Source organism: Lontra canadensis, unplaced genomic scaffold (assembly GCF_010015895.1).
Source record: "Lontra canadensis isolate GAN:19392208 unplaced genomic scaffold, GSC_riverotter_1.0 scaffold9, whole genome shotgun sequence".
Lineage (NCBI taxonomy): Eukaryota > Metazoa > Chordata > Mammalia > Carnivora > Mustelidae > Lontra > Lontra canadensis.
In genome coordinates this window covers 31,387,104-31,410,163 of record NW_022631003.1, presented here as the reverse complement: position 1 = coordinate 31,410,163, position 23,060 = coordinate 31,387,104, and the positions used below count along the sequence as shown (strand labels likewise).

Below are 23,060 nucleotides of genomic sequence, written 5' to 3'. Positions count from 1 at the left end.
AGGTGCCCCCCTACAGTCATATGCTCTAAAGAAATCCAGAAAGCAGGTCCCCTAAAGGGAATAATCATTTACCTGGAATAGTGATGTGCCTGGGTCAGGTGAACTAAGAACAAAGAAGAAGAAGAATTACAGGGGCAGTGTGTGTGTGTGTGTGTGTGTGTGTGTGTGCGCGCACGTGTGCGTGTGTGTGCATGCGTGTGTTTCCACTTAACAGAAGAATGAATGTTTTCAGAGGAGAAATTGCAGACACCTCAACACATTAGGGGTAGGAGCCCCCAGCTAAGACTAAAAAGAGTGAGAAAACATTTTGTGTGCCAGAGGAAGAAAGGACATCAGTTAAGATGTGCTGCCCAGGGAATTTACCAGGGACCAGCTGAACAACCACACCCAAGGAGATGGGGCACTGAAGCCAGGGCAGTGATATAGAATGGAAGCTCCTGGGACCCCTCCAAAGGCTGAGCACAATCAAGAATGCATAGATTCTGAGCCCCTGGGACTCAGAGCACCAGGTAAATTCTGTAGACCTGTTGGTTTCTCCAGTTAATCCAAGCTCTCTAACACGCACTGCTTATCTAGCAAAGTAGATATTTCCAGACCCAAGAAGACAAATGAGGCGAGGTGGCATATAGTTAGCAACCTCTAGCCCCCATCTCCACCTCAGACCCCCACAGAATAACACGAGCCTTAATATTGGGGGATTTCTGGGATATCAATTCTTTCAGGGCTTGAAGGTCCACCATTTAACATCCTGGAACTTGATTTCTCTTCCATTTTAATGCAATGCAGGAAAGCTGGAGGAAAGAATTTCAACAGCAGTGTTTCTAATTAGAAGGAAAGGCTGTTTATAATAGGATTATATTCAGAAGTCTTTAAGGATTTGTTTATATTGTCCTCTCCCTCGCTCCTTTGCTCCTTGCCAAATTATTTATCTTCTAACTAGTCTATTTTACATATTCTTTTTAGACTCTTCTTTAATCTTGAAATAGAATTTCAAATCCAATGTATTTTAACAGATTTTTCTTAAAGCAAATTCTTTTTTTTTTTTTTTTTGCCAAAAAACTTTCAAACTACTAAGAGGCAAAATGTGATGATTAAGAGTCTGGGTTTGAATATTGGCTCTGGTTTTAGCACTGTGTAATCTCTGGCAAGTGATTTAACCTCTCTGTGCTTCAGTTCCTCATCTTACCTGAGTTAAGATATGAAAAGTGCTTAGAACTGGGCCTGGTAGGAAGTAAGCACTCAATTAAGACAACTGACTATTCTCAAATAAATGCCAGCCTCTGGGCCTGACGTCCTGGCCTAAGTGGCTCAGCCCAACCTGCCTCACCCCAGGCCTCTCTCTCCCACTAAACTAATCAATGAAATTTACTGAAATCCACACTTTTCTCCCAAACTGGTTAAGAGAAACACAGGATGCTAATTTAGGAAATGATAATTAGTTTTCAATAACTTTATATTAAACAAATGCATATTATTAAACGCATTGGAAAATATTGTGTATTTTTAAGATAAAAGTGAGACTTAAAAGAAATTTCATTTGGCATTGGCAACTTTTAGTTTGAGCCCTAGGTTCCCTATCCTCCACAGTTATGACTCTCTTGGGACAAAAGTGCCCTTTTTTAGCACCCATCACTCTCTCTTTATACACTTCTTCACTGAAATGCCTGTTCCCATACAATTTATGAAAATGAGTCTCATCCTCCTCAAATACTTCCTTCTCCAAGCATCCTGCCTGGGCACTCAGCCGCACTGAGCTCCCTCTCTCTTCTGAATTCCCAGAATGCTGCCTTTTCTCTCCCATGTCTCCATTTTGCCTCTCCCTTTATGTTTCAGATATACCTGCCATATCTTCACCACCAGAAAAGGAAGTCTTTGGCCTACACTTGAGGATGTGGAACTTCACGTGTTCCTAGAAATGTCAAGAAATGTCTCCCTCCTCTTTATATAACACATCCAGCATGCCTCCTGCCTAGCAAAAGTTAATACCATGCACAAAGACCTCAGACATCTTCCCCCAAGAGATTCTACTTGTACACAGAAGAATAAATACATATGTCAGCACAAAAATACTTACAGGTCATTTTTGTGTGTTGTCAATATAAAACATTTCATTGCAGAGTGGAAATTCCCATTCCTATTTTATGTATTTGAGAACAGTAACCAAAGAACCTTGCTTTTACTTTAAATGTTAAGCAGAGGCAAAGAAGTTTAACAAAAATGTTAAACAGAGGCAATGACGGCAGCCTCCAACCTGGTTTTTCCGATAGTCCTGTTGTGAATGTCTCAGCACACGGTAACACAGCCTCAGCATATACTTGTAGGGAGCGTATCTTTGGTCCCCCAGATCTTCAAGTCTCAGCATTGAGCCTTCTCCTGCCTTCTCTTTAAAGGGTGCTTTGAGAATCCCAAATACCTATTAGGAAAAAACAAACAAACAAAAAAAACACCTATTCTGATGAATGGAGGTTTATGTTTTACAAATAAATACTCAAACAAATAAATGACTCAAACACACTTTTGTAATATTTGAGTAGAATTCAGGTAAAGGAAAAAGAAGATTTAGAATATAGAACCAACATACTAAGCAACAGAAAAAAATACCTTAAGGATTTAAAGGATTCCTTAAATTGACAAAAACTTTTCAATAAAATACTTAATTTTGTTTAGAAATTATATTTTATTAAAATAAGAAATATCGGGAGCTCCTGGGTGGCTCAGTGGGTTAAGCCTCTGCCTTCAGCTCAGGTCATGGTCTCAGGGTCCTGGGATCTAGCCCCGCATCGGGATCTCTGCCCAGCAGGGAGCCTGCTTCCCCCTCTCTCTCTGCCTGCCTCTCTGCCTACTTGTGATCTCTCTCTCTGTCAAATAAATAGATGAAATCTTTAAAAAAAAGAAAAAGAAGAAGAAATATAGGGATGCCTGGGTGGCTCATTCTGTTGGGCGTCTGCCTTTGGCTCAAGTCAAGATCTCAGGAGCCAGCTGGCATCAGGCTCCCTGCTCAGCAGGGAGTCTGCTTACCCTCTCCCTCTGCTCTTCCCCCCCTCTCATGCTCTCTTTCCCTCTCTCAAATAAATAAATAAAATATTTTTTAATTAAATTAAATTAAAAATATAAAGATGTTGGGTTGTACCAAATTATGTGAACATAATCAAATGAACTAAAAAAGTTTCATTTCTGTAGGCTTTATAATTACTTCTATTAATGTTCTATAACTTTTTTAAATCAAAATAATATAAAGGAAACATTTACTTTTCATCTGAAATTGACATCAGAAAATGACCTCCAAGTACTGCCTCCAAACCTCTTTCAGAAAGAGTTCATTTATTGTTCTTGGTACATAACAATGTTGCCAAATCAATGAATGTATCAGGATTCAAATAAATAAAGTGCCACTTGGGCAGCTGGTAGTATGTAATGACTCACATCATACCAAGGTGAGCAGCTCGGAAACAGCTAAAAAGCATTGAGGAATCTAACTCTTTGAGGCAACAGGGCAGCAGGTAAGGTCACCCAGGGATGAGCTGGTAGGATGAGCAAATTTTTATGAGGACACACCTATACAAGGGCATGAGTATTAATACAAGAAACCAAAACAGAAAGTTCACGAACTACAGTACAAATTAGCATTACTTCAATAATTTTATATTCACTAAACCTTGCATTTTATATTTAAAATACTGAAATAAAATATTAGACATATGTTGGTTGAAATAATATTAATAAATCATTCGAGGTCCTAAAAGTCCTTGAAATCAAATGTTTTATACAAAAGAATGCTAATGTCAGAAAAGCCTTTGTCTCATTAGATTTGCAACCTTTATTTTCTTTGAGAGAAATGTTGATTTTATATTTTCAGACAATCAGCCATGGAATATTAATTGGCAATATGTCTACGGTTCTCCTTTCCCAACTCCACAAGAATACATACATTAATAACACGATTTTTTTTTTTATTTTTTAAGTATCTTCCTTGCAGAAGCCCATTATTGTGTACGGCAATTAACCAAATTAAAAAAAACACACACACACAGAAAAGTAGGCATGCCCATATGTGCATATTATCAGGAAGGAATTAATTTACCGGTGTGTTATGAACAATTTCTGAAAGACATAGTATAAGTGCAGCTCTAGACTTCCAGGGAAAAAACTAGAATATTGTACAGAGTACTTGTGAGCTGATGACTAGACTGCCCCACTTTCTAGGGAAGAGAGAGACAGAAGTAGGAAGTAGATGGAGATGATACTTTCCAAGTTATCCTGGAAATTCTACCTAGAAAATTATTCCAGCATGTTTTCTGGAGATAGTCTGACCCTGTAGGTTTTGTGAGAGGTCTGCAGGAAGCTGTCTCTATGATGGCCCCACTGATCCCTGCCTCCTGGAATTTACTCTAGAACACAATAGAACTGATAAGATGTCACTTCTCAGACTGAGTTATAAAAGAGATTGTAGCTTCCATCTAGGTGCCCTCTCTTATTCTTTCTTGGACCCCTCATTTCTAAGGAAAGAAGCTTCCCAGTCTCAAGCCAGTCCTAGTAGAGGCCTGTGGGAGTGCGCTGGGAAGTGAATCCTCTTCCGTTCAAGCCTGAGATGACTGCAGCCCCAGGCAACACCTTGACAGGCAACCTTGTGGAAGCCTCTGAGCAAGAACCACCACCTAAGCCATTCCCAGATTCCTAAGCCACTCCCAGATTCAGAAACTGTGTAACTAGTATCTGTTGTTTTCAGCCTCGAAGTCTTGGGGTAATTTATTACACGGCAATAGTTAACTAACACAAGGACTTCCCTGATGCTACAATTCAAAAAAACTAAATATGCAAATGTAGTATATGAAAACATTCACCTGTGCCAATATGTTTTGTTCCCTCATTAATTTTTGACGTTCTCGGTTTGGCTTAGTGATAACCACATCCAGAACTTCTTGTCCATTATTAAGTACATCAGCCACAAAGAAGATGAGGTCTTCCAATAATTTGGTTACAAACCTATCATAAAATGAAAAGGAATTTTTACTCTAGTTTTGGAAAATAGTTTTTAATAAACACTTAAGGACTGAAACATTAGAACATTGAGAGTATTTTGTAATAAACATTCTTTCACCAACAAAATACCTAATTCAGTTGACATTTACCTAAATCTTCACAAAGAACACGCCTTCTCCCGCTCCTGCAGCCCCCAGTCCTGCCTCAAGTTTCTAGTCAAGTATTTGCAAAGACAATTATGAAATAAAGCCACATGAGCCCCAACAGGAGATGAGTTGATAAGCTAACTCCACCAGATCCTTTTCTATGACTAACCAGCAAAGAAGAGTATTTCTGCTTAAGGGAGGACAGCTCAATTTCTAAATTTCTAAATTCAAATCATTTTTCTACTATTGACTCAAACTACATTTCCTAATACTTACCACACTTCTATATCTCCAATGAACAGAACAGGAAAAACCTAAATGATCTGTGAACAGATTCAGAGCAAGCAATCAGCTGTTCTAAACTGTTCTTAAACTAGGGATGCCTGGGTGGCTCAGTCAGGTAAGCATCTGCCCTTGGCTCAGGTAATGATCTCGGAGTCCTGGAATTGAGTCCCACATCAGGCTCTTTGCTCAATGGGGAGGCTGCTTCTCCCTCTGCCTGCCATTCCCCCCTGCTTGTGCTCTCTCTCTCTGTCAAATAAATAAAATTTAAAAAAAAATTTTTAATAGTAAAAAAAAAACTGTTCTTAAACTATTACCTGATCTACAAAAATCATATCAGTCTAAAATCATACACTAATGTTCACCTTTAACTCTACATATTAGTTATTAAATATTACTTGAATTTCAGAGGCATTTAGAACCTGAAGTATCTTGAAAACCCTTCCTCCCTTAGCTGTCTTGTTTCTCCTTCCTGTCTGCTCTTTATCATGTTCCATATGAATTTTTAAATGTTTTAATTTTTGAAAAATTTTGTCGAGCAAATACATACACATATATGTATCTATACATGTCAGCATATCATTCACTATTATTAGCATGGTCAATCATGATGGCATCAATAAGAAAACTACAATATAAAAGATTCAACAAATCCAGAAAAGTGTAGAATGGATTCAGTTAGGAAATATCTTGATCTGTCTCCGATCTACCTTCTAAAAGAGAAAGTAACTTTTTTGGAGCCAAATGGACATACCTTAATCCAGAATTTAGCCACCTACAGCCAAATTTTAGCCTATTTCCAGGAATCATAAATTCTACTCCAACACTCCAGAGATTCTATGTTTTCTTGGGGTACCTATTTTAAATTTTAACCCAATCTGTTTCTTTTTAAAAATGTGCCTGTGTAGGATTCACTCTCATAACCTTTGAGGGCAACCACAGAAATGTCAACTATGATTTGTGTGCATTGAAATGTGGTGTGAATTTCTTTTGAAATTTTGACTTAATGTCCTCCAAATCATTCTGGTATTCCTAAAAATAAAAATTATTTTCAGCCCAGGTTTCTTCAACCAACTGAAATAAAGTTGAACTTCAGTTGCTATCTGTTCAATCTACAAGTCGAGTTTGAGCATAAATAGATGTATTTTCTTTTAAAATTATTAATATTCTTTTTCTCCTGTTTCAAGTTAAATGTGTTCCAATGTTTAGACATCTAAGAAAGCACAACTATGGGACAGCTACAAATCACTCTGCTTCAAAGTCTTCCAAATGGCCTCAACTGGGGACAGTTACTGGAATGACGATCAATTAACAGTCTTAATGGAGGATCACTATACATTAGTCCTGCTTACACAACCTGGTTCCTCTGCTGATGGGGCAATGGAAGGCAAGAAGACCAGTCTTGTCTCTTAACCTCTGAAACTTTTTTCCCCTTTTTCACCTCAAGCACCCCATCTGTGGCAAAGCTACTGGGTTTTTTCAGTTTAGATCAAACTCAATTCTATACTCTGAAGTGGTTTGTCCTACTAAATCATTCAATCTTATTTGCTTGTACTAAAGACTTTTGTGAGACTTTGTCATACGTGGAAATGATAACTAAAATATATTGTTTGAAAGATATACCTAAAAAAATTAAAAGCTCTGTGGATTAGGAACAAAATAAGAAAAACACAGCCAGGAGTGCCCAGGTGGCTCAGTAAGTTAAGTGTTTGCCTTTGGCTCAGGTCCTGATCTTGGGGTCCTGGGATCGAGTCCCGCATTGGGCTTCCTGCTCAGCAATGAGCCTACTTATCCCTCTTCCTCTCCCCCATCCCCTACTTGAGCTCACTCTCTCTCAAATAAATAAATCTTAAAAAAAAAAAGAAAAGAAAAGAAAGAAAAGAAAACAAAAGAAAAAACACAGTGATAAGCAAGGATACTGTTCAGTCCTTGCCAGATAACTGGGACTAACAGCACATGGTAGGGAACTAAGCTGAAGACATGAAAGCAGGTATTAAAGGAGGTTTTCCACCTCTTAAAAGAACCTTAAAACTTGGTGGCTCCTTTTCAGCTCTGGCTATGCAGTGGTAGCAGGAAAGAGAGGAAATTCATGACAGGACTGGACCTTACCACCTGTGATCTCAACAGCTGAGCCTCAAATTACTACAGGACTTGGACTCTTAGTCCTCAGTTTCACTCCTCAACTAGCTGAGACGTGCCAAGTGGAGGCAACCATGAAACTGATAGAGGAGATAAGCAAATGAAAAGAAAGGAAAAGCAAAAACCACACACCTAAGAAGAGCCTGCATATTCAAATTCCAAAGCACAAGGGGAAAACGGACAAGAAGCCAGACCCACCATATGTAAAAATCAAGAGGCCAGGGCACTGGATGGTCCAGTCTGTGAAGTGTCTGACTCATGATTTTGGCTCAGGTCATGATCTCATGGATCATGGGATCGAGCCCCATGTTGGGCTCTGTGCTGGGCATGGAGCCTGCTTGAGCTTTTCCCTCTCTCTATGCCCTCACCCCACTCATTCTCTCTTGAGCACTCTCTTCTCCCAAATAAATAAAAAAGCCTTTAAGAGAAAATCAAGAGGCCAATTCATTACCAACAAAATGCAAGTAACAGAACAATTTCGAAATGATTTTTAAATAAGTTTTTTCCATCACCAAAGATATTAAGAAAGCAATTATATACCAAAAACGACAAACATATCTTAAAAAGGCAGAGATGAATGAAAAGGTGGATACACAAGAGAACCAACAGAAAACTGAGAAATAAAATTATAATCATTTAAATAAAAATCTAATTCATGAAGTTAAACTATTCTGCACACTTTCTAAGAAAAATTAGTGATTCGTAAGACAGTATCAAAAATCAATCCAGAAAGCAGCACAGAGAGATTTAAAAAGGAAAATTGTAAAAAGAAAGTTAAGAGATAAAGAGGATCAATTAAGAGGCTCAAACATATATTTAATGGGCATTCCAAGAGAGAGGAAAGAGGGAAAAGATTAAGAAGTAGCATTTGAAAGAAAATGGCTGAAAACTTCAGAATTAAAGGAAAACATAAGTACACAGAGTAAAAGCATACCTTAAATGTTAGGTGGGAAAAACAAAAATTAAATTTCCTTATGTTTAAAAAATAAAAGGTTTTTTTAATGAACTCACAGATACAGAGAACAGATTGCCAGACGTGAAGTGAAAGGTAAAAGGAGTGAGTGAAATGGGTGAAGAAAGTCAAAAGGTACAAACTTCCAGTTATACAATAAATAAGTGCTGGGGGTGTAATGTACAGCATAGTGGCAATAATTAAAAATACTCTATCACATATCGAGCAGTTGCTATGAGAGTAAATCTTTAAAGCTCTCATCACAAGAAAATAAAATTTCTCTAAGTCTATATGGTGACAGATGTTAACTACACTTACTGTAGTGACCATATCATGATATACACAAATATCAAGCAATTATGTTGTACACCTGAAACTAATATAATGTTGTATGTCAACTGTACCTCAATTTTTTAAATGCATTAAAAATTTCCTTGTAAATACACCAGAGTAAAACTTTAGGACATCAAAGACAAAGAAAAAATGTACAAAATTACCAAAAAGTAAAGCATAAAGGTCAATAAAGTAAAAATTCCATCAGCAAAAGACTTCTTAATGAAAACAAAATATGTCTAAAAATAATTACATTATAGCCTTAAAATACTAAGGGAAAATAACTGTCAAGCTAACATTCTATATATAGTTAAAATAGTACTTAAGAGTGGCAGCAAAATAAATATGTTTTCATATATTCAAAAATTCAGAGGATTTAAAACCCATAGACACTGACTGAACAGCTTTAAGGAATAAATTTCAGCAAGCAGAAGAAGTAAAATATAACAAGAAATACAATTCATAGTAAAGCTAGTTTTTAAAAATAAAAAATTTAATGAAAAAGTGGTATATCATAATTTATAGGATACATCTACTTCTTTGTAGGTATCAACTATTATTAAATGAAAATTTTAAACAAAATTTACACAGAACTATGGTTCTAGACAAATATTCCAAGAAAGATGTGAAGGAGAGTATCAGTGCATTCTCTCCCATGAGCAAAAAGTACTTTTCTCCCATGAGCAGAAGAAATAAATATTTAATAGCTTCAAATTTTATAGGAAAGAATATGCAGTTATGCAGTTAAAATGAATGGCAAGAATTTAAAGGCAATTGCTAAAGAATAGCAACATGACCTAAAGCTTTTAAACCAGTACAGGAAAAAGAAAAATGGGAAAAAAATATAAATTTTATCACTCTAACAGAAAGCAAGAAGGTAGAGGGAAAAGAAAAAAGAAAAAACTACACTAAAGAAAAAAATTAGAATAAATCCAAACACATTATTTCTTTTTTTTTTAAGAGAGATTTTAAAAAAGGAGAGATTTTATTTATTTATCTGAGAGAGAGAGAGAGCGAGTGATCAAGAGAGAGAAGGAGCATGGGGAGAAGCAGACTCCTGGCAAGAGGGGAGCCCAGGATCACGACCTGAGCCGAAGGCAGACATTTAACCAACGGAGCTACCCAGGCACGCCTGAACACATATTTCTTAAATGAAAACGATTTAAAGACTATCAGATTCTATTTTTATTTTATTTATATATTTATTTATTGGCCTCAGGTCTTCTATTTTTTTTACACTTATCATGCTGTGAGTTCATAGGGAATGGGTTCCAGGAGTTCAGGATCCCTTCCATTGGTTCTCACAAAGTGTGTTTCTCTGGGCAGAACAGGCTGGAGCTTCCATTGAACCCAAGTACCTTTCTCTTCTGTTTCCTTCTTTTTCTGTTTATTTTCCTTCATACTGTGCAGGCAACTATCTCTGTTCTTTGAGTGCTTAATATGCATTAATCCTCTTGGCAACAATCCTACCCTTGCTGGTTTACAACAATGCCAACAACATCCTGGGAAACGTTGTAGACTCTTCCAGCTTTGCCATGGTAACATGTGTGGGTGTTCCTTTTTGAACAGTGCCCGTTCCCTTGATGTTCACAAATCATATATTTGCATGTACATGGCCAAAGGAACCACTCCATGTTTTCTAAAAGGCCTAGAGAATATAGCGGGGGCCCCCTCCTCTTTCTCTTTATGTTGGTCTTTTTAGAGAATTACTGGAAGATGGGGACTCTAGATGAAAGGAATCCAATTAGGTGAGGAGTTAAAATGGTGGAGTAGTAGGGGGACCCTATGCTTGTCTTATCCCTCAAACACATCTAGATAAGTATCAAATCATTCTGAACACCCAAGAAATCGATCTGAGAACTGAGAGCACAAACTACACAATGAGAGGGAGAAAAGAAAGGGATCAGATTAGATTTTTAAAATCTAGCTCTCTGAGGGCACCTGGGTGGCTCAGTCAATTAGTGTCCATCTCTTGATTTCAGCTCAGGTCATGATCTCAGGGTCATGAGATGGAGCCCCACATTGGGCTCTGCGCTCAGTGGGGAGTCTACTTGAGATTCTCTCCTTCTCTCTCCATTTCCCTCTGCCCCTCGCCCACCACTCAGTCTCTGTCACTCTCAAATAAATAAATAAATATTTTAAAAAATTATAATAATAAATAAAAAACAAAATCTAGTTCTATGTTGCTCACAAGAGACATTACTAAAACAAAATGACCAGGAAATCTGAAATAAACTGATATTCAAAAAGCAGCTTTAGATACATACTCAACAGAAGATAGCTAGTGTAGCAACTGTATAATCAGGCAAATAAAATCTAAGGAAAAATGTCATTGCTAAGGAAGATACTAACTTTGAATTACAAGGATATCTGATCTGAAAAAGCAAACAAACAAGGATATCAGATGTGGTGATTCTATGTGGGATGACCACTATTCTAGATCCTGAGTTTCTATCGTGAGGAATCAGAACCAACCTCAAACCAGTAAACTGCATAAAAACATGGCCATGGGCTGCTTTGTTCACTGCCACATTATGAGCGTGTATGCCTGCTGCATGTCACAGTACCTGGCGTGTACCAGGAGTTCAATATACACGAATTAATTACATCTCTGAACTACAAATGCCACTGAGCAAGCCCACATCTCTTTCTGTACTCTCAGAGGTAAAACATGGTGCAGAGTTTCTGGTTGAGGACTCTATGCGTCACTTATTCCAGCTCTGAACAGCAGTTAACCCCACCCCATGCTCCCTCCTCTCCCACCCACTAATATGTTCCCAATACTTTCTATATTGTTGGTGCAACTTTGCGCAGTAAGATGAGAAAATTCCACTGAAAAATATCTGAGGTTGAGGCTCTTGGAGCATAGTGGCTTGTGCCTCTAGAGGCCATACTAGGGCGAGTGAAGGGGGAGCCACGAGTGAGAATTCAAACAGTGCTGGCATTTTGAGCTAGATCTGCAATATTCTAACACCTTCCCTCTGACCTTGTCTCATTCTTTCTGGTTTGAGTAAAAGAAGATCTAATAATAACTTCATTCTCTAGAGGGGAAAAAAGTCTGAGTTGTGAGGTATTTTCAGAAAGAATTTTATATTGAATTCTAAAACAGAGAAAATAATGTAAATGCATTCAAGTATGCCAATAAGTTCCACTGTCCTGACAGGCAGCTTTGAATGAATATCGGTGGGAGATGACTTTCCTAAAGTTACTAAATTAAAATCAATAATTGCAACTTGATATTTCTCGAGCATATTTCTCTTTCTTTTTATGTTTCTTTCTTACTCTAAAACATGGGAAAGAAGCAGGGAAAATAAAAACACATGATCCCTGCTCAGTCCTAGGTCCAGTACCTTCCTTCAAGAATCGTGAGAGGGAGGGACGCCTGGGTGGCCCAGTCAGTTAAGTGTCTGCCTTCAGCTAAGGTCATGATCCAAGGGTCCTAGGATGGAGTCCCGCATCAGTCTCCTTCCTCGGCGGGGAGCCTGCTTCTCCCTCTGCCTGCTCTGCCTGCTCTCCCCCTTGCTTGTGCTCTCTCACTCTCTCTCTGTGTTAAATAAATAAATAAAATCTTAAAAAAAAAAAAAAAAGAATCATGAGGGGGCAAGATTCTCTCTGGCAGAAACTGATAAACAACTTGCTCCCGGTTACAACCAGCTATGGGGGAGGGCTCATATCTACTCTTTACTTGTCCTTTTCCTCAAGAAACACCTTACTATTAGCAAGGGAGACTTTTTAAGTGAGGCTGAGTAAATTTCTGTGCATATATGAGAGTGACAGAGACAAAGAAATGGATTCATCAAAAGGAAGCACTGACAGACAAGTAACAGGCAGATAAAAAGTGTTATCTGATGATCCAGCTCGGATATCTAATTGTCTATAGTCCAGAAGAGTTGGGCAGTTGTGTCAGCTTTTGGCCTTCATTCATTTTCTCCAATGAGGTTTGAGGTACAATTGAATATACAAGAGTTATTTTCAAATTCACATTTGTGAGTGGGAAAACAGAGGTAAGAACAGAAAGTAAGCAGAGAAACAGGTATTCCATTTGTTTGCCTATTTGTGGTGTTTTTCTACAGATAGTGGTGGGAAGAAGCAAGTTGGATTTTTGTTCCTTTGTATTATAAGATACATCTAAGGGTGCATAAAACATAAATGTTTAGTTGTGGAATACCTCTAAGGCGACCCCATAAAGCCACCACCCAAAGCAGGAAATTGGACACAGCAGGATCCTCCTTGAATCCCTTCCCTCTCAGGAAAACACCACCCTGATTTTTGTGACAGTTATCTTCTTGCATTTCTTTATAGTTCTGCCAATTGCTTAAGCACTTGAAAGAAACAGAATTTCACTTTGCCTGCTCTTGAACTGTAGAAATAGTATCACAGTGAATGTATCTGTGTCTGGTCCTTGCTCAGTCTCAAGTTTATTGGATTTATCCATGTTGTTACACACAGATGTAATTCATTTATTGTCATTGCTATACTGTATTCCATCACATGAATGTACCAAATTTGTATTCATCTATTCAACTGGTGACAAACATCGGATGGTTTTTTAAGTCTGGGGTTGTTGATAATAAGGCTGTACATTCTGAAACAGGTGTCCTGGTGCACACGTGTAGGGGTTTCTTTTGGACAGATGCTTAAAAATGTGTAGTCTAGGAGAAGAACTGGTGAGTCATGGATCATGTGTATGTGTGCACATGGGTGGTAAGAACGCATGTGAGATCTACCCTCTTAACAAATGTTTAAGTGCACAATACACTACTGTTAGTTATAGGCACAATGTTGCACAACAGATTACTGTGTATAAATGAAAGTTTATACCTATTAAACAAGAACTCTTCATTTCCCCCTCCCCATCAGCCCCTCCCTAGCAACCACCATCCTACTCTGAGTTGGACTATTTTGCAGCATTGTTAACAATAGCCAAGATACAGGAACAACTTAAATGCCCATTGATGGGTGAGCATTTAAAGAAAATGTTACTTTATATATACAATGGAATATTATTTAGCTTTAAAAAAGAAGGAAATGCTGTCACATGTGACAACATGGGTGAACCTAGAAGATATCACACTATGTGAAATGAGCCAGTCACAGAACACACACTGCTTGTTCTACTTATATGGGGAGTGATTTCTTTTACTTTGCAAGGGACCGACAAACTATTTTCCAAAGTGGTTATACCAATTATCATCTCCCCAGCTGTGATGAGAGTTCCAATGTAGGAATGCCTGGGAAATTGGCAAGAAGCTTTGTCTTGTTCAGATGTAAAGGTATGTAACAGATCACCAAGAAGGGAAATATAGAGAGTGCTTGTGTTCTGGGACACTGAAAACATACAGACTTTAAAACCACACATAATCAAATCCCTAATTACGTGAAATGAGGATAATGTCCATCTCAGGACTACTTGAAGGAATAGATAAAATAGATTTGCAGTACTGACACAGAGTAGGAATGATAAAATTGACAGTAGCACTCTCCTTCTCAACTATCTCCAGAGCCAGAGTTGAAGAATCAAGGATCCAGTTTCTCTGTGGGACAAGGGCAGAGTGCTAGACCTTGCAGATTGTTTTCTCGTGTATTTATTTGGTGGTACTGGAGTAGAAAAATGTGTCTTGAATAAATAAGAATGCCAAAACACAAAACTTCTTTTAGGAATTTTAGAACTCTTAAAATAAGAAGTAATAATAAATAAATAAGAATACCAAAACATGATACTTCTTTTAGGACTTTTAGAACTCTTTATAAGAAGAAATAATAAAAATAAATAAGAATACCAAAACATGAAACTTCTTTCAGGACTTTTAGAACTCTTAAATCCAAAATATTAAATGAAGGGTAAGTCTTTTATGAAATATTTAAAAGGAAAGATCAGCAAGTAAAAAAACAACTGTCTTCAAGCCAAGCCAAAATGGAAAAAGTGAATATTCCACCAGATTTTAATGTCACCATTTTCATTCACTTACCATGATCTGCTCGTTTGGAAGCAGGTGTGTTGCTATGGAGACCATTCTAAATAGTCCCTCAGAGTCATTCATTCACTTGAGGTTTACCACAAGAGTTGACAACTGACTCTTAATGATTTAAGAGTCATCTTAAAAAGTTACTAACCTCCTTTCATTCTGAGTTATTGTACCATTTTCCAGCTTTTTAACTGTGGTCGCCAGCACTTTATTTGCATCATTGGCAAAGTCTAAGTCTCGGACCTCAGACAGCGGGACAGACACAATGGCAAATGCTTCTTTATCTTCTTTTGTTTGGCAAGTTCCAATCTGCAAGGTGTTTTTTCCATTCAGATCAGTTGTTTGTTTGTTTGTTTGTTTTAATAGCTGTGCAATATTTTTCAGATCCTAACACATCTTTATACTGTTTAAGAAATACAAGACAGGAATAGCTCATCCACACCCAATAATTCCCACATGCATCATCCACTATGAAAGACCATAGGGACACACAGATTTTCCCATGCCCATTTCCTGCCTTGTTCCCAAAGCCCACCTAGAACCATAGCCTCTCACATTTGCCCTTTGCTTCCGTGTCAACAGTGTAGAGAGAATGTACTATTGGGATCTTCTCCCCTTTCTACATGCCACTCCTATGATTTGGGCACAGCATCTAAGCCACTTAGTTCAGTGATATAAGCAACTGGCAGAATGAATACTTGATTAAATTAATAGCAATAATCTCTGATATTGGTAAAGATGAATTGTAAGGACCATGTCAATCACTCCCTGATCCTAATCACACATCTGGCGAAAAGTTAAACCACTCTCGGGAATATTTACCTTCAACATAACAGGTCTCTCTTCATCTGTGTCTATGGGTATACTAGTACTTGTTACCCATGTGTTGGTACATAAATGTCTCAACCGAACATAAGAGTTCCTAAAAGCAAAACACAAAAGAACAGTTTATAAAAAATTAGCACACTTACACATTACCTTATTTTAAGAGTTTCATACACTATATGAATATGTTTCAGACTAGAATTAACTCAAGTATAGGACAGTCTGGTTTAAGAAAAAGTTTTGAGTCAAAGACTATTTCAAAGCTTGTGGTATTTTACCTAGACCAGTGGTTCTTAAATTGTGGCCCCTGGTCCAGCAGGACCAGCATCACCTGGGAAATTGTTAGAAATGCAGATTTGGGGAACCTGGATGGAACAGCCGGTTAAGCGCCAATCCTTGGTTTTAGCTGGGATCATGATCTGAGGGTCTAGGATCCAGCCCTGTGTCAGGGTTAGTGCTTTGGCATGGAGTCTGCTTGGGTTTCTCTCTCTCTCCGCCCCCCCTTTGCTCCCCTGATCTCTCAGGTGCTCTCTCTCTCTCTCTGGAATAAATAAATAAATCTTTAAAAAAAATGCAAATTCTGAGTGTTCATCCCAGTTCTCTGAATCAGAAACTCTGAACATAGGGTGAAAATGAGTCTTTTAGCAGCCTCTCCAGGTAATGCTGATGTGAGAACCACTGACCAAGTAGCCACCTCAGCTAACACTGCTATCTGATCTTAGTCCCTTCTGTAGCTTAATCATCTGCATATAAAAGTATATACAGCCAATCTTCATTGTTTGCCTATTCTGTATTTATGAATTCTCCTACTCAAGAAAATGTATCTGTAGCCCCCAGATCAATAGTCTGGGCATTTTTGCAATCATTCTTGGACATGGACAGAGTGGCAAAAAATTTGAGTCCCCAGTGTGCACATTCCCAGTGAGGGTGGACAATACAGTACTCTGTCTTCTCATTTCTACTTAAACTATAAACAAGCATCCTTTTCATGGTCTAGTTAGTGCCATGTTTCTCCACATTTCTGTGCTTTTTGTTGATGAGCTTATTGCTTAAAACAGTCCCAAGCATAGGGCTGAAGTGCTGTCCAGTAGTCCTAAGGATAAGGCTGTTATGTACCTTCTGAAGAAAATACTCATGTTACATAAGCTTCATTTGGGCATAAGTTATACGGCTGATTGCTGTAAGTTCAATGTTAATGAATCAACAATACGTATTAAATAAAGTGCCTTTAAACAAAAATATACATAACACAAGGTTATGTGGTACTGACTGATGAAAAATATTGTGACCAGAGGCTCACAGGAACCTAACCCCATATTTCTTCTAGGAACAGTGGCTCAGTATTTGCTAATTCAATGTACTGGGAAAAACAAGAATCAACCATACGTGAACTGTGAGGAAACACCTGAGAAAAGACAGCTAGAACTTCATCCAACTCCAACATTATCATTTTAGTGAATCATTTATTATCATCATTTCTTTAACAAATATGTGTAAAAATATCTGTTCAAACAAAAGCATTGTGGTAAGTTCTGTGCCTCCAAGTTGCTGAGAGTTCAGTAGGAAAGATAAGATATAAATAAATCATATAACATGAGGCAAAAAGCATTAAGGTCCATAAGACAGAACCAAATAAAACAAGGGCCTCCAGGAAAGAGCAATTCACTTAGCATCATGCTTTGGCTCATTCATAAAGGTAGATACAATAGAAACTGAGTTTCCAAAAATCTAAAGTAGCAGAAACCAATCCTTGCACAAATAATCAGAAATTTACCACTAATTTACCTCTCATTTGCCACTAACTTTACTTTACTTAACCATTTGTCATGGGTCTGTGTGCTCTATAGGGAGATTCTTTTATCATTTTCTTATGCAAACATTCTTGTTTAGAGTTCAAGACGGACTCCATTTCTGCTGAGTTAAATCTAAAATGATTAAAGTTATTGATTAAAATTCCAATACTCAGAAGAGAAGGCCAGCAATGTGGATCAGGGAAAACCCTCAGATGGGATCTTTACAGGCTTATAACAGTGGAACAGGAAAGCATGAGCAATAGTTGATGTAAAGCTAAGATTGAGCATTTCTCATGAACAAGAATAACCAGGAAACGTCTTGGGAAGCTCAAGGAGCTGTGTTTCTCAACAGTGCTAAGTGCAGCAACCCTCCCTGGAAGTAACCTACACAATGGTGTCTGCATCTTATGTGGGTACCTTCAGTATAACCACTGCCATCCTCCCAAGTCCAAGCACAATAATGCTCTATCAAAGACAGTTTAGAACCATCCCACTAGATCTAATGATATGGGCAAGACTCCCTCATACACTTAGAGAGTATATCATAGTGCAACTGTTGGAAGAGAGACAGTGGCAGGCAAAAGAGATTAATTAAAATCAAATCCAAGCAAAAGAATGTAAGACATTGTCTCACATTAAGTTCTGGCGACCTCATTACCACTTCCACTTTCTCACCCATCACTCACTTAGGTCCAATTGGTTTCCTAGCTGATACTTCAAGACTTTTCCATTTCATGCTCCTGCTGCTTGAGACACTCCCGATGGGGAGGACCTGATCTCTCAAAACATTCAGGTCTTTTCTCAAATGTCCTAAATCAGAGAAGCCATTTCTGAACAGTCATACTACCTAATACAACTCTCTCTGCAATTTTTTTTTTCAAAGCATTTGTATTACCTGACCTCCTATTTTATGGTTTATCTATTGCCTCTCTTCCTTATATGAATTTAAGTTTGTTCAGTTCTCTTCCTAATGTCAAGGGCAATGTCTGTTAAGTTCAATAAAGATTTACTGGCTAAATGACTAAATAAATGAACAAATGGATGAATGCATGAATGAATGAATGAAAGAAACCTTGAATTTGACATAATAGAAATAAATGATATAAGTACTGATAGGAAAAAAAAGTAAATACTAATAGAAATGCTCCTTGATCATTTTTCATGTTAGTAAGCAAAGGCCATACAAGTAATAAGAATAAATAATTCTTATGAATTTTTCAGAATTCTTTGGTCCTGCACGTTTTAATTATTTATGAGAATAAAACAAACTATGTGAATCTTCTCACAAAAGAATCTCACATGATTTTTACACACTGTTCTTTTCTTATGCTTGCTCCCTAGATATCACAAAAATTCTATCAACATTAGATGTTAATTCCTTACCTATCATGACAATTACTCAAAGAAATTACTCAAAGAAATCTTACTATTTATTGTATAGTTTTTATTGTATATACAGCTAAACTATATATATATATATATATATATATATATATATATATATATATTTTTTTTTTTTTTACCTTGGAACCAGGCAGTCAGCTCTCTGAAGAGTTGTGGCATCCAGCTCAAACAGGGATGCAATGTCATTTCCATGTGGGACTGATACTAAAGTATACATGATCTTCTCCCCGGCCTGGCGTTTCTTCTTTGAAGTTGGAAGATCTCCATCTCTCTGTTGCGGAGGTACAAAGTTATTTACTTTTAACAGGTTCCTTACTATATTCTCCAATTAATCAGGAGATAAGATTTAAATCTGCCCATTATTTCTTCATTGGATCATAGAGATGTCTGTTTCATATCATCCAGAGAGAGCAGGTCAGGCCTGACAGCCCTTGAGGTAGTTATTATCAATAGTGATAAGTCACACACTCCTGGAGAGATGGCTTGATCTGGGCAAATATCAAAGCACTAACAGTCATAATAGTTGTGAATTCCCTTACCATGTCTTAAACCTATTTTTAATTTTATTTTTTATAAACATATATTTTTTTCCCCAGGGGTACAGGTCTGTGAATCGCCAGGTTTACACACTTCACAGCACTCACCATAGCACATACCCTCCCCAATGTCCATAACCCCACCCCCCTTCTACCAACCCCCCTCCCCCCAGCAACCCTCAGTTTGTTTTGTGAGATTAAGAGTCACTTATGGTTTGTCTCCCTAGTAGTTTTGACCATTCTACATTTAAAACAAACAGAGTGAAGAAATAGTGTGTGGAATCATCTAGATTTCATAAATTCAAGAGTCAACATGGCAGTATCTCAGAGTTCCTGACCAACTCCCAGAACACAACTGGGAGAGAAGAGGAATCAAGAGCGATATTCCTATTCAGTTCATTGGCTTGTTCCATGAAATCCAAAAACATATTATAATGGCATATACAGTGAAATAAAATAGGATCTTCACCAGCAGAAGTCCACATGATGATGCAAAACTCAGTCAATATTTTCAAAATACTCCATTTTAAGCTGGCAACCACATGAGATTAGTAATTATATATATTTATTTGAAGCAAGTCTCAATCCCTGTGGAAGAACATGATGCACGAGAAACCAAAAGCTGATACAGCAAATGTAATATAAGATTGGTAATTACATACATAAATATAATTACTTACACATATTTATTGAAAGAAATGAAATTTTAAAATGAGAGAAGTAGAGAGAGAGAAAGAGAATGTCACTCTACCATCACAAGAGGCTGAATGAAAGTGGGGAAGAGAAGGGGGGTTTGAAAGGCAGATGAAAGCAGTCTATGCCCAATGACAAGCAGGTGTTTAATGGCCACTATGACAATGAGATATCAGACCCAGCCGTTCCAAAATATTCACTTGAAGTTTCATCCCAAGATTGTGAATGTCATTTCCTATGCAGTTTCATTCTTATGTCTTCTGCAAATGGTGTGCAAATTGGTAGCACCACTGAACTGTGAATGGGCAGAGAAACCCCCAGCGTCCTGAAGCAGGAGCAAGACTGTTAGCTGCTAAATCTCACATAGCCCAGAAGTACCTGGTAGCTCCTGACATCTCTGACTTACATGTCTTCTAAAGAGACCAAAATTCAGAGTTAAATGAAAGCAGGAGTCTGGCAAACTCTCCCCATTAGCCATAAAAGTTGTTTCTAATCAGTAAGTATAACTAACTATACTTATTGATCAGAAGAAAAAACACACTTAACTAACTTACTGTACATTATAAGGGAATACAGAGATATAGGGGAAAATGCAAAAATGGTAAGAAAACCGTATTTTCCAATTTACACAGAGCTTCTCATAATACCAAAGCCATTGCTGTTCTCATTAATCTTACAACAAAAATTTGAAAGAAAGTAAGATGAATATTATCATTTCCTTCAAACCAAGAGATGAGTGCCATTACCTACATTTGATGAAGAATGAGGAAAGCGGAAGAGAGGGAAATAGGAGAGAAAACGGAAGGAGGAGGAGGAAAGAAGAAGAAGGGAGCAGTAGGTTGTGGTAGTGAATACTCAACCCCAAATTCAACTAACCACCCCTCAAGCCAAAGCCAACCAAAGCCAGTGGCCTAGACTGAGCCCTCAAACACTCACTGACCTACTCCTCAAAGGGCAGGAAAGAACTGACAAGTAAGAACCTTTCTTAGGTCTTCTGAAAAAATTCTCATGGGTCATGAGACACATTTTCACAGTGATCTGAGTTGAGGGAATGGAGATCTGAATTGAAGACACAATCTATGAGGGACAGAAACACCCTCATATCCTGAGAAAAGAAAATCTAAATGTCTTTAAATAGCCCAATAAGAGTATCCTGGCCAGACAAATGAGTTGGGGGAGATGGCTACCCAGGTAACAGAAAGCTTAGGCTTCTGAATCTTGAGATTGGGAAGGGTCATGAAAGATCATCTGTGAGCTAAGAGTTCTTCCCAAATAAATTTCTGACAGTAACTACTCAAGTGAAATTCTATCATTTGGAATATATTCTTCTGGGCCTTGAAAACATTTAGGTTTAATTTTTGTTATTCCCTCCTGAAATTTGAAGAGCCTTTGTACAGTTCCATTTATTTCCTGCATTTCAACGCTCAGAATGGATTAGGAGGAAGACTCAAGGAAAGAGAAATAGTCGGAATGGAAAGGTAGAAACAAGGCAAAGGAAAGGGAAAGGAATGTGATATTCTAGAAGAAAAACAGGAGTATACAAGAGCAGTACAACACTGAGGGCACCACCCCTGAGACAAACAGCTAATAAATTGGTTTTCATGAAAAGCAGTTTCTTCTGCTCTGTGAAAGACACCGTCAAGAGAATGAAAAGACAAGCCACAAACTAGTAGAAAATATTTGCAAAAATATGTATCTAATAAAGGACTCTTAACCAAAATATACAAAGAACACTCAAACTTTAGCATTAATAAAACACATTTCCCAATTTAAAACTGGGTGGAAGACCTGAACAGACACCTCACTGAAAAAGCCATACAGATGGCAAATAAACATGTGGAAAGATGATCAGCATCATATGTCATTAGGGAGTTGTAAATTACATAATGAGATGCCACTCACAACAATGAGCTAACCACACACACACCCCTATTAGAATGAATGAATCCAAAACTCTGAGGACTGCAAATACTGACAAGGATGTAGAGCAACAGAAACTCAAACTGATTACTGGGGGAATGCAAAATGGTACAGCTACATTGGAAGACTGTTTTGTAGCTTCCCATAGAAAGAAGTATACCCTATAATATATGACCCAGCAATCATGCTCCTTAGTATTAAACAAAATACGCACACAAAAACTTGCAAATAGATGTCTAGAGCAGCTCTACTTGTCATTGCCAAAACATGTAAGGGACCAAGATGTCCTGCAGTAGGCAAATGGATAAACAAACTGTGGGACATCCAGACAATGGACTATTACTCAGTGCTAAAAAGAAATGAGCTCTCAAACCTCAAAGACATGTCAGAACATTAAAATATATATTGCCAAGTGGAAGAAGCCAGTCTGAAAAGGCTATCTACTACATGATTCCAATCGTATGACATTCTAAAAAACAACAAAACTATGAAGACAGTAAAAAGATCAATGGTTGCCAGGGGGTGGTGAGGGGAGGGGAGAAAGGAATGAAAAGACAGCGCACATAAGATTTTTAGAGCAGTGAGACTATTCTGCATGATATTATAATAATGGATGCATGTCAACTGATGGCTACTTGTATCAAAATTCAGAGAACGTACAAAGCCAAGAGTGAACCTTAATGTAAACTACAGATTTTGGATGGTAATAATATGTTAAGTAGGTTAATCAGTGTAGCAAATGTGCCATTCTGGTGCCAAATGTTGATATGAGGGAGGCTGTGCTTGTGTGGTGGCAGGGATATACAGAAATGTGTACTTTCCACTGAATTTTGCTATGACCCTAAAATTGCCCTTAAAAATAGTGTCCATTAAAAAAGAAAAAAAACCAGGATGAGAGAAAATATTTGTAAGTCATATGCCTGAAAAGGGGACTATATCCAGAATATATAAAGAACACTTACAACTCAATAATAAAGCCAACCCAATTAAAAATTGAGCAAAAGATTTGAATAGATATTTATCCATAGAAGATATTCAAATGGCCAACACACACGTGCAAAGATGGCCAACATCATTACTAATTAGTAAAA

General features: G+C 37.6%; 1 protein-coding gene across 2 annotated transcripts in view; it reads right to left on the bottom strand.

The window, feature by feature from the left end:
- ITPR2 (inositol 1,4,5-trisphosphate receptor type 2) overlaps window positions 1-23,060 on the bottom strand; it is a 483,190-nt gene that overhangs the window by 332,658 nt on the left and 127,472 nt on the right. For both annotated transcript variants that reach the window (XM_032855216.1, XM_032855215.1), the window contains exons 11-15: window positions 18,940-19,091; window positions 15,621-15,720; window positions 14,947-15,107; window positions 4,842-4,983; window positions 2,252-2,413 (exon numbers count right to left, since the gene is read on the bottom strand). In XM_032855216.1, the coding sequence (XP_032711107.1) occupies window positions 2,252-2,413; window positions 4,842-4,983; window positions 14,947-15,107; window positions 15,621-15,720; window positions 18,940-19,091 (717 nt within the window). The remainder of the gene's footprint in view (window positions 1-2,251; window positions 2,414-4,841; window positions 4,984-14,946; window positions 15,108-15,620; window positions 15,721-18,939; window positions 19,092-23,060) is intronic.